The sequence below is a fragment of the Gobius niger genome (genome assembly GCF_951799975.1).
Source record: "Gobius niger genome assembly, chromosome: 3".
Lineage (NCBI taxonomy): Eukaryota > Metazoa > Chordata > Actinopteri > Gobiiformes > Gobiidae > Gobius > Gobius niger.
The window spans coordinates 8,597,378-8,609,954 of record NC_136854.1 but is presented as its reverse complement, the minus strand read 5'-3'; the positions used below and the strand labels follow the sequence as shown (position 1 = coordinate 8,609,954).

Here is a 12,577-nt window from a genome sequence, read left to right as displayed (position 1 = left end):
TCATTTGGTCCTGGATTTTTAGTCCAAAATTGACGACCCCTTCATTTGTCCCCTAAGTAACCCCAACCTCAAGAATGTTGTTGAATATTTGGAAGTCAGAGACCAAACACGTGATAAAGTACTCTAAAATGTGGAAAATACTGTCAATATTTTTACAACAAAACACCTGATTAGGTCATAAGTGATACTGGCCTAAACCTGCCCCAGGATATTAAACTTAGACACAAAGTATCACCTCATAAAATATCCCCCAATCAAATTATGACTAAACCTGGACTAAAATGGAATTACAGTGCACATGACTTATTTAGATGGATAACAGCCCGGAGAACAGAGAGGAGTCACATAGTTTGTGAATAAAACTATATTTAAAAGTTTGTAAACACATTTGTGCTTCTCTCACACGCCAGACAGACGCTCCATCACAAGAGCAACAATAATAGACTCTCCTCTTACAGTTTAGGATTAGAATAATAAACTTATGCTTATTTAAATAGGTCATATATTGAACACACTTTCTGTCACATATGAAGCAGATCAAAGTAGATCTGTGTGATGAGAAAAGAGCAGGCAGGAGGCTGCGGAGCGTCAGAGCGACACGTTTCTGATCTAAACACAGCTGAGATCCAATTATCTGTCAGTGCACGTGGTTACAGCACTTCATTTCCCACAATCCCTTTGGCCTTTGTAGTTCAGGCTCACCTGCCCAGCCGCCTCACTCTCACGAGAATACCGGCAACATCGCACAGGTTGCCCACAGCCACCTGCAGCGCCTCGCTCATCTTAAACACACCTGTTGTTTGCCTCCATCTATGTCACTTCCTGTCAGTGTCCAATAAGGAAGTGAAAATATAAACATCGCAAAATATGGTCAAACTAAATAAAGCTGGGTAACAGTTTAGCAAAATCTTAAATATAATTGTGCATTATATTATGTCCAAACTGGGTGTAAACCATGTCTAAACTAGAAAACCGCCTGACTTTAAAGGCACACTGTGTAGAATTCTAGTTATGAATAAAATTTAAATACTAGCATTTATTTGAAGATAGATCATTTTATCATTGGAAAAAAACTCACGAATGCACAAACAAACATGTGTTTTTGCTGTGAGCGGCTCAGCTCTCCTAAGACTTGACTGTAACTTTACCGGGAGTGGGTACGTCTCCAGCTTGTCTCCATGGAGATGTGACTAAAAGTCAGTCAAATTTGAGATTAAAATAGATTAGGTCCTCATTCAAATCCATTCTTTGAGTATTCAGTAGTAATAGTATTTTTCTGTGTCGAGCTGGTCAATATGAGCATGTTTTGCACAGTATAGTCCATAATGTTACGCGGTGTCCCTTTAGTATAGTAAAAGCATAAATGTAATGATCTCTAATTAATGTGAATAAAGTTTATAATAGCCATCCTGTGTGTCCCACCGGTTTGAGACCCTTTAATTGTTTGTAAACATTCCGGGCTTAGCTGTTGTCATAGTAACGATAAACAAATGTCTAACTGTTTTTGGAAATATCAGATAAACCTTATTTTATCGTCTCAAATGTCGTTCTTCTTGTTCTTGCACCTTAAGCCACAACAGGACCACATTTTTTAGTTATGGGTTTACACTTATAACCGCTAGTTTTAGTTTAAAGGTCTACAGGGGACAATAATAAACTTTTAAATTATGATTATCATCTCAAGAAATACAATACTTTTCTCACTCCATTCGTTTATTTAATAAAGGTGTTGCACACGAGTTTGTCATTCCCATCAAATATAAACTAAATTTGAAAGTAAATTGATTCGAGGCGAGGCAAAGTTAGTTTTTACCCTGCTGTCACTGTTGTATGACCTCGAAACCAGGTTCAAATTAAGGTCTGAAGAACAGGATTAACAGGACTAATATATTCTACACTTCGTTTTCACTGGGACTGAACATCGACAGGATAAATGCGTTACAAATCAGATCTTGAAGAGCTCAATGATCCTGAGCATCACTGTAGTTCTGAACACGTTACTGAACAAGTCCCGATAACAAAGGTGAATTCATGCCTGCAGTTAGGACCGTCACGTGTCTTTGGGATTCAAATGCTGTGGATAATGAAAATACCACAAATCTATGGAGAACTTACTTCACTTTCCCCAAATCCAGCGTTGTTTTAGCCGCACACATGGCTCTGAACAGCTGAGGGAAACGAGCGTCAACTACCAACGCACTTCCGGTTTGATCTGCACACAAAAGGTTTACTTTTCTCACGAACGTTTCTGTTATCATTCAAACTTATGGACACTGCACGAGCGCCTTATCTCCTTAAAAACAATGTATTATGTAGCTACATCTCCCAGCTGCGGAGACCCCGACACCACCGGGGTGTTTACCTTTACTTTGGTAATCCGGAAGTGAACGCGGATCGATGGATTTATCGGCAGTTGTTATTTCTGGCCTGCAGATCTAACGAGTTGATCGTAGATCCAATGTTTTAAAAAACCAGCGCGAAATGTCCCAAGCCTATGGTCCTACATGAGTCTGTTGTTTTTGTCTTTGGGGAAACGGTGATGAGATTGAATGGCTACAAAGAGACTGGCGAAGTAAGTCTATGACGCAGAGATCTGACTGTATGTGGCTACAGAAGGATGAATATCAGAGATTCCTGCGAAACTAAACAAGCTATTAGTTCGAGTGTGATCTATTATTACACCTGAAACCAGTCCTAGTTATTAAGTTTGAACAATAAAACGCATTAAAACAGTAAAACGCTTTTACCGTGGGATGGTTTGTTTGTTTATGCAATAATAATAACAAGTTCTTGTTCTTTGTTTCCATCGCAGACAGCTGGGTGTCCTGAGGCAGCGCAGCAGCAGCTCCTCTGGGCCAAACAAACCACTTCTGTCCAGTAAGCATTTTTACATTTGAAAGTAGGACATGTAGGCCAGACACTAAGTTGCCAGATCCTATGGCTAAATCGGAGAGTTAATGCTCAGTGGCTGGTTCTTAGCTTTCAAATGAGGAACATCGTGTTCGCATATAGTCAAATGTGTGCTTGTGTCATTATATTTAGCTTATGGCAACCCAAAACAACTCACAGACCTTCAGTAACCTGTTACTTGCCGTTCCCCCGATCAGGGGGCTGGGGTTAGGACTAGGGTTATGAAGACAAATGTGATGCAAGTTGTGTTTCACTGACAGATCTTTTAAATGAGGCATCGCACTGGTATAAAGGCTCCCACTCTATGTTCTCCAGTCTATTAGGGGGATCGCCATGTCGTCACGTCCGCGGCACTTGTGGGCAATACAAATGTATTATCCATATATATTTTCTTCCACTTGGTCTGTTTCCGGGTCGTGGGGGCAGCTGTTGGAGCTGCCCAAATCACATTGCACCAGCCCCTTATGGCTCCTCCTGCAGGTTGTGGGTCCATAGAAGGACGGCCTCATGATTAAACAGGCCTGTTGGTCTCTCATAAGAGGCTTCTGAACCGCTCTTTGTCTGACCCGTCACCGAGGTCCTGTTTGCCATGGGAGACCCTACCAGGGGCACCTGACAACAGAGCTCCCAGGATCATTCAGGTGTTCAAACCCCTCCACCACGTTAACGTGGTGGTTCCAGGAGGCACAAATGTATTAAATAGATAATAATAGTTCTATGGTGGGTCAAAGCATCATTCACAAACAGAGCATGCTTCTGTGAAATGATCGGTGCTGTAATCTGATTTAAATAAACAGCTTTTCAAGCTCGGAAAATCAGCGCTTTGCCCATCTGGTGAAATTCGCGGAAATAAAAAAAACAGTGATCCTCCCTATACGCTTGGAGATTTGGATAACCCTAAGATGGCAGCTACAGTAATAGGTTAAACCACTGAGAGCAGATTTTGCATCCATTACCTTTCAATTCAGACAAAGTTTAGCATAAAAAAATAAAGCATCAATAAAACTAATTCCACCGCTCACATGACTCCACTCATCATTGTTGCTATTGAAAATCTGTTACTGTTTTCCTTGCAGATCAGATTTTCTCCTACATCATTGTCATAGATTTTGAGTCCACGTGCTGGAAGGAGAAGAACAGCTACGGCCAGGAAATCAGTAGGTTTAAAATCGACTGTATCTATGAGCAATGAGGCTTTAAAGACTCCAACAGATCATCATTACTGAGGCCTCATTGAAATTCTGCCACTTGTTGATTTGGATGAAAAAACTATATGGGACATGGCCCGATTATCACAAAATAAAATAAAGATCTTTGGCCTTTGCGCCCTGAAAGGTTGTGAAAGCTCACCCCTGTGAAGAATTTGAGTGATCCACATGTAAATGTAGTTCGAAGTAACGCAAGTCTTTGGTGTGTGCAGTCGAGTTCCCGGCTGTCCTGCTGAACACCTCCACGGGGGAAGTGGAGTCTGAGTTTCACTCTTACGTCCAGCCTCAGGAACACCCCACTCTGTCGGACTTCTGCACCGAGCTCACCGGCATCACGCAGGTACCTGTCTACAGAGCAGATATTAACTGCCACGGCAATACACTTACTCTGAATCGGTTACTGTCTGTTACTGACTAACTGGAAGTAACATCTCACTCTGATGTAATCCACGACCAACAGAGCAAAATGATGTGCATATTCTGCTTTTTATTGGTAATGGTTTTAGCTACTGCTGGTTCTGGGTCTGCTGTAAATTAACATTAGGTTATAAGTCATCAGGGCTGGGTATATCGTAATACGTCTTTGTTGTGCATATTGTATCGGAAGTCACGTTTCGCAAAATATTTGAAACTCTACTCAGTTCTAAAAAAAAAAAAATAGGTACAAATGATTTTGACTTAAAGTTGACATAGTTAATACCTGTTTTGGTGCTGGTTGATTTAAAGAAAAGGATACTTTTAGAATGTGTGTATCACATTTGCAGTTTTCAAAATTCAACGTTTGACGGATTTATATTTAATATATCCTTAGAAAACTCAACTTGTGCTTTATCATTCACTTATACTTGTTCACCTAATTCCGGAGGCTCGCGTGGGCGCCGCCATTAATTGTGCCCGCCCTATCTGTTAACATGGGGCTGGAGAAGTCCACATAAAATCAGTCACTACACGAAAACAAAGCCGTTTTTTGTCCGCGCAGAGAAACGCTGCAGTGTTGACATGTTGGTGCAAATGAACATTTTACACAAATCAATCAACTAAACATCAGATTTGAGCAGAGAATATCTCCCCTCGTTCTCCGTTTAAATGAACGGGCTTCGCGCTCGACTCAGAAAATTAGAATATTGTTCAAAAGTTTATTTATTTCTGTAATTCAACTTAAAATGCAAAACTAATATATGATATAGACTCATGACATGCAAAGTGACATATGTCAAGCCTTTATTTGTTATAATTTTGATGATTATGGCTTACAGCTTATAAAAACCATACATCCATTTTCTTCCACTTGTCCGTTTCCGGGTCGTGGGGGCAGCTGATGGAGCTGCCCAAATCACATGACACCAGCCCCTTATGGCGCCTCCTGCAGGTGGTGGGTCCATGGGAGGACGGCCTCACGATTCTCCGGCCTGTTGGTCTCGCATAAGGGGCTTCTGAATCGCTCTTTGTCTGACCCGTCACCTAGGACCTGTTTGCAATGGGAGACCCTACCAGAGGCACAAACCCCCCGACAACAGAGCTCCAGGATCATTCGGACGCTCAAACCCCTCCACCATGTTAAGGTGGCGGTTCCGGGAGGGGGCTTATAAAAAAAAACAATTAAAAATCTCTATTGTGAAAAGGGACTACCGGTATATTGTAGCTCAAAGTTTCTCCCTTTCATCAAATAATGAATCCAAAACACCTGCAAAGGGGCCCTGAGACTCTGTAGTTCAGCAGAATTCACCATCATGGGGAAGACTGCTGACCTCACAGTTGTAGACATAAATATAAATATGTCCATCAGATGTTGTGTTCTTTGATAGCAGTTGTACCTTAGCTTTTTTCTGAAGCCATACTGTTATCGTTTAACCTTTTAACCCCCACCATATTGCGTGTTGTTGTGTGCTTGAAGGCGCAGGTGGAGGCCGGGCTCCCTCTCCACATCTGCCTGTCCCGCTTCAATCGCTGGCTCCAAACCCTCCAGCATCAGAAGGGCCTGGTGTTTCCAAACGGACCCCGACTCACAGCTCAGCCCACGGCCTCCCACAAGCTCTGCACTTTCCTCACATGGTCAGGTAGGAGCCCGTCTGCGTGCGTCAAACTTCTGGAATGGGGGAAAATTCCAGATAATTCTTCCTGTTTGTCCAAGTCGTGGTTTACATCGTACTTGTCTTATAGAAGACAGTGTGTGAGTGTGGGTGCTTTGGACATCAGTGATCTGCCAAATGTTTAAACTGGATGGGTCCAGTGTGTTCCTTTGAGACAGAGATATTTAACCTTGTGAAGGAGTTCAAGTATCTCGGGGTCTGGATTCAACAAAAATACACAAAACTCACTGTCAATACAATAAACTTAAGTTTATAAAACTTCACGCAAATAATGCCATTTATTACAAATTACTACATCCAATGATATTTTCACACATTACTGCATTACATCCTGGTCACTCACTGGAGTTCTGATACAGTCCCGATCAAAAGTTTAAGACCAGTTGAAAAACAAGGTTCAAAGTAGAACTTCAGATTTAGATTCAGTCCACTTTATTTATCCCTCATAGGTTGCATAGGTTGCGTTCACAATGTGATGATGTCATAATGTCAGGTGGAGGGCGGGGCCAAAACAACTCTATGGGAAAATTGCCAAATGTTTTTCCTAATCAGTATTTGACAGTGATTTCACAAAACTTCTGTATAATTTTAATGGCTGAAAGTACTTTCTTTTGGACAACATGCTTATGTTTTTGAATATTGTCATCATTTTCAAACGCCTTTCAGGGAAAGTAATTGGACATTGGTTCATATGTGCTGACAGAGGAGACAATAAACTTCGATACAGCTTTTGTTTCATGTGGTTTCCTGAAGTAATGACTGAGATATTAGCCAAAAAACGAAGACAAAACAATCTGCAGTTCGCCAGTTAACATAGTTACCATAGGAGTATGGAAGTTTCAGTTTCAGTTCACCTCAATTTTAAACTATCGGCTCTTTAGAATGTTGTGTGTCACGTAATAGCAATCTGTTCCTTCAGAGCAAAAAGAAAACATACAGTAAGAAAAAACAGCCACACAAACAAACAAGTGGAGCTCAGTCATAATGCAATTGAATATGCAGCAAGACGAACTGAACAAAAATAACGACAACCATTAAACTAACTGAAATAGTCTGTTTTTGCAGCTGATCAAAAGTTTAAGACCATATGCCTTTAAAAGTCATACTTTTCATGACTTTGTCCTGATTCAAAAGTTCTGATGGTGGTCGGTTGTTGAGCTGCATAAGCAGAGCCTCTCACAGCGCACCATCACTGCTGAGGCGGGACACAGTCATTTAGAATGTCTTTAAAGATCCCGAGGGTTATGGAACACAAACATCCCAAAAAAATGTCCCCAGTGCTGAGCCGGAGGATCTGATTGGCTGGAGGATCCTCGACCCAAATGAAGCCGTTATTGGAGCCGACAACTTGTTGTCCCGATCAAATAAATAACACAACTGTTTAGCTCAGCTCTCGGCACTTTCCTCTGCTTTAACTAGAGGCACACAGGTGTGAACACAACCACAATAGCGCCACATAATGGTAATAATGGGTAATAACAGCTGCAACACAGGTTGTTTATCGACTGATTTGTTTCTCAGCTTGTGCTCTTGTGGTTCCAGCGAGAGTTTGCTGAAGTTCCTGTTCTCAGGTGTTGGCTCCTACAGGAAATGTTTGTATTATTTGTTCAACTCAAAAGCCACTGATGTCAGTGACTGGTTTTCTTTCCATATAGTCGCCACACTCATTCTGATGATTTTAGTGTTTTGTATTAGCGAAGCATCCAGCTGACAATAACGTCACATTTATACAGACGTGTGTATGTGTTTTGTGTTTCAGACTGGGATCTGGGCGTGTGCCTGCTGTACGAGTGTAAACGTAAACAGATGAACAAGCCTCCAGTGTTGAACAGCTGGATCGACCTGAGGAGTACCTATAGAGTAAGCTCTCCTGTGCACGCTTCAGTGTCTTAGCTTAGGCCTCCAACCTCTTTTTCCGAAGAACGTCGGAAAGATACTGCAAAGACGCTTGATTGCGACCTAGGTGGAGTTCACCAGGAGAATTAGCAGCCAAGATGGCATATTGTGCTCAGCATGTTTAGCACAAATAGAAAATGCATCTAAAATGTGCGTTATCAAGCATATAGGGATGTAGAAAGACCTACAGAAGGCCGAGCTCATAGGGATGGGACCATATCACCATAATCGGCCAAACTATATTATCACCATATTTGCCTGTGGTTTAAAAAGTCACTGAAATTTGCAGAAATATTAAAAATGAGGGGATTTGAGTGATGAAATATTCCTCTTCATTCATGCTATAAATGTCAGATTGAGTGAGACCGACAGTACATAAAGTATAGAAAAGTATAGAACGTACATAAGAATAGAAGGAAAAGCAGAAGATCTTTTCAGAGCCATAATGGAGAGCAAGTCATTGCTGGTTTTGTAACGCGCCTCTTTATGAAGCAGAAGAACCACATGACATAAAAAAAATGATTCAAGGCTTAGGTCCAGCACGCGTTGGTATAATTATTTCAGGAGGAACAACACAGTTGAGCCATGCGGAGCTACGAGCATAGCATTAATCAATGGACTTAGCAGCCTGGTAAAGATGACAAACTCAAAGCTTCTGACTGAAGCAGGTTTAATTCAGCCTGTTATGTTCCTTAAGTTTGTATCTTTGTAAACGATGCAGGTGCTTGTCTCTCGGATGGACCTGCATTAGCTCTTGGTTCAGACTCTTTTAGTTTTTTTACATTTTTTGCTGTCAGTCCAAAAAAAATCCCACAGCTCAGACTTCACTTTGTGTGGAGTTATTCAGATCCGCCTCGTACCTGTCCATTTGTCCTGACAGAGGCGTTTCTCATCGGCTCGCTCATTTTGCTGCAGGCTTGCACTGATTATCTTCATTATCTGAAGGTTCTTGAGTCATCTTCTGTACTCTGTCGTTGAAGTGTCGAACGTTTCACCTCTCATCTAAAAGGCTTTGTCGCGCACTCAGGTTCCGCTCAGCTCGCGGCAAAGAAGAGGAATGCACAGAGCACTATATTGGAGAAACCAAATAAGTGTTGCAGAAGAGGCTTTCTCAACACCGCAGGGAAAACACAAGCATCCCTCAGTCTGCTGTTCACCTCCACCTCAAAGCACCAGCCACTCCTTTGAGGACGGAGAGGTCAACATTTTATCTAAAGGAAAACGTTGGTGTGAAAGAAGCATTTTTTGTAAAAGAAGAACCCCTCCATGAACAGGAATGTAGGACTTGGATTTCATCTTTCTCCAGTGTACACAAATCTCTCACGGCCCATACTTCGAGAGCCCTGTCACGTTAATGAGGCTGAAACTCAGCCCAGGACAGATCAATACGCAGGTAGTAAGCAGTGATCAGCTGAGAATAGGGTCATTCAGACTGAGGCTTAGGTGTAATTGCGGTTGTTAGGACTTAGAATTTCAAAGACTTAATTACAAAGATGTTTACCTACAGTTGAGAGTAGCTGTTCATAGAGGGGAGGGACTAAGCCAATATCAACTCCTCCCTGTGGTCTTTATCTGAGCTGCGAGCTGAGCTGAACTTAAAGCCTTTCGAATGAGAGGCGAAACGTTTGATACTTCAACTACAAAGTGCAGAACACGACTCAAGAACCTTCAATGAAGATGGACAACTCCTGTGCGACTGAGAGCCTACACAGACATCTTGCACTGATTAGGGTAGTGGTGCATGAATTTACCTGGGTATGTTATAGCAGAGGGAGCAGCGGGGTTCATCACGATTAGCGATATTATTGTCGATCGTCCCATCCCTACGAGTTACTGGGAGAAGACTACAATGACTACATGAGCCATCCCTCTGTGTGTCCCTCAGCTGTTTTACAACAGAAAACCCAAAGGCCTGAATGGAGCGCTGCAGGACTTGGGGATCCAGTTTGAAGGCCGGGAACATTCAGGTTTGGAACGGTCCCAGCTGTCTACAGTATATAGAATAGAGTCTAAGGAGATCTGACTGACCGTGCTTCCACAGGGCTGGACGACGCGCGGAACACTGCTCAGTTAGCCGCACGCATGATGAGAGAGGGCTGTGTGCTGAGGATCACCCGCAGCCTGGACCGGGTGAGTGCCCTGGGGCCAAAGAGCGCCTAAACCAGGACGCCTGACATAACCCTCTCTACCACCAGAGGGACCCCACAAGTTTGACAGTTTTACTGTGTTTTTTAATAAACGTTTTATGCCACATTGTACGTTATTTAGGCTCTAAAATAACCCGTGTGATGGCTTGTTTCTTTTTACAAGGACTTTAACATAGTGAGTTCTGTGAGCCCCGCCTCAAATAAATCCAAACTACTGGTTTTGCTTGAAGAAATAGACTTTTATAAAATAGATGAGCTAAATGATAAATGGATGTATTCATCATTTATTTATTTTATTTGATCTTAGATGGTTCCAGAAGAGAACCTTTTCTATATGTATTTTTTGTGTAGACTTAATCTGTCTATAAACCACAGTATCTAGTTTATAATGTAATGTGCACTTCACAAGTACATTACACTTGATCCATTCTCCTTGAGCTTCACGATGTCATAGAAACGGTTTGGTCTTCACAGACTGTTGGAATTTTCTCCATGAGCTTCATGAGGTCCTTGGTCCCTGAAATGGTTCAAGGAAAAAGGGCGGCATTTTTAAATAATTTGAAATGTAAAGCATAATTGGAATTGTGTTCATTCATAGTTTAATGTCTAAATGACAAAAAGGGTGGCCATTTTGAAGAATTTAAAAAGGAAAGAATATTTGGAGTTATTTCACCCTTTTGAGTTTCCTCCATGATCCCATGTGTTTGTTCATAGTAGAATGTCTTCAGTGAGAATCACACAATGGAAATAGTGTTGAAAATAAAGAAAAGCCAAAATATAAAAAGTGTTTCCAAACGTTTGACCGATACAGGTTCTAGCATGTGGTTCTCACGACCACAATCGCATCATATTAAGATGTTTCCATTGCTATAGCTTTAATTAATGTCATCTCCTCCTCTCTCCAGATACCAATCTCTAGCATCAAAGCGGCACCTGCCGCCAACAAACCAGCGGAACCTGATGACTCAAAGGACCGTCTCACGAGCCGCAAATCCTCAACTTCCACCAACTTTCGTGAACCAGGCTCCAACGACCAAACCCTGACTTCAAACCTGACCAAGAACTCTGTCCAAAGCCTCGTCTCCCCAAAGACTCTCCTCAACGGGACCCTCATTATAAGAGAAGCATGCAAAACCACCACGATTTCAACTCGCCTGTCCTCGATCACCGTAAATATGGTGACTCCCGATACTGCGGGGTGCGTCTCGTTCCCACAGCCTGACTCAGCGGAGGGTCTTTTCGAGGAGCTGATGGCGGAGGACGAGGAGAGATGCGGTTCCTACGACGACGTGCTTTTGGACGACGCAACAGGAGACTTTACAGAGGATGAAAGTGCAACCTATACGTCAGAAGAATCGAACTGTCCAGAAAAAACGTTCATGAATAAACCGCCCGTAAACCGCATCTGCAACGCGGAACGTAACAGAAATGTAACTATGCCAGGACGGCAGGAGACGTGTTTTGCTTTGCCGAAAACTGTTAGCAAATCGTACCGCCAGGAGGCCCCGACGACTTCTGCGCTCCTACACAAATCTGGAAAAGGCTTTGGGAATTCGCCGAAGCCTCAAGTTTTGGTCCCGAACACGCCGTTAGTCGGCAAGACTTCAAAGCGGTCTTTCTCCATCTTCACGGTGCGAGAGGATGCCTGCCCCTCGACGTCCCGCATGTCCAAGACCGTCCTGTCAAACCTGTCCGTGAACGGCTCCCTGAACAGGACTCTGACCAGGAACGGAGACCGCCGCATCACCTCGCCGCTCTGCTCGTGCGGACGTAGGGCTAAACGACAGCTGGTGTCCAACGGGGGTCCCAACCAGGGGAGGGCGTTCTTCTGCTGCCCAGGGAGACGCTCGGGAGGCGGCGACGGCAGGGCGCGGATGGGCTGCGGCTTCTTCAAGTGGGAGTTGGCGTTGTTCGGGAAAAGCGGAACAGCAGTGGGGTCGTCGGTGTCTCTGTGTCGGAGTAATACGGCGATTAAAGGGCCTCTGCAGAGGAGTTTGAGGAAGAGTTTTTAGGATGCTATGCTCTGTTAATAAATGAAGAAGCAATACTGGAATACAGCTGGAAAATAATTAACTGACTGTGATGATTTCTATTAGCGATACATATGATACTTGTGTGAAAAGGTTATCAAGCATGACCCCCGACTGGTGTTGAATATGTAAGGTGTAAAATAATGAAATAAAATATATGTATTCAGCATTTTAACCCTTGTGTGCCCAATAATGCAGAGTTACACTCGTGGTCACCTTTGACCCCATTTTGTTTCTCTAATATCTCAGCCATAAAATATAATTTTTAATAAGTTTGGGTTCTATCTTTAGTGTAA

The 12,577-nt window shown here is 42.7% G+C and overlaps 1 protein-coding gene across 1 annotated transcript; it reads left to right on the top strand.

Moving 5' to 3' along the window:
• Positions 1–2,455: 2,455 nt before the first annotated feature.
• eri2 (ERI1 exoribonuclease family member 2) lies at positions 2,456–12,263 on the top strand (the record flags this gene model as incomplete). The annotated part of the gene is made up of 9 exons (XM_079553619.1): positions 2,456–2,572; positions 2,813–2,877; positions 3,987–4,067; positions 4,331–4,458; positions 6,013–6,175; positions 7,968–8,068; positions 9,990–10,071; positions 10,146–10,234; positions 11,157–12,263. Exons 1-9 carry the CDS (start codon positions 2,550–2,552, stop codon positions 12,261–12,263), a joined length of 1,839 nt encoding a protein of 612 aa, XP_079409745.1. The 5' UTR covers positions 2,456–2,549.
• Positions 12,264–12,577: the final 314 nt, after the last annotated feature.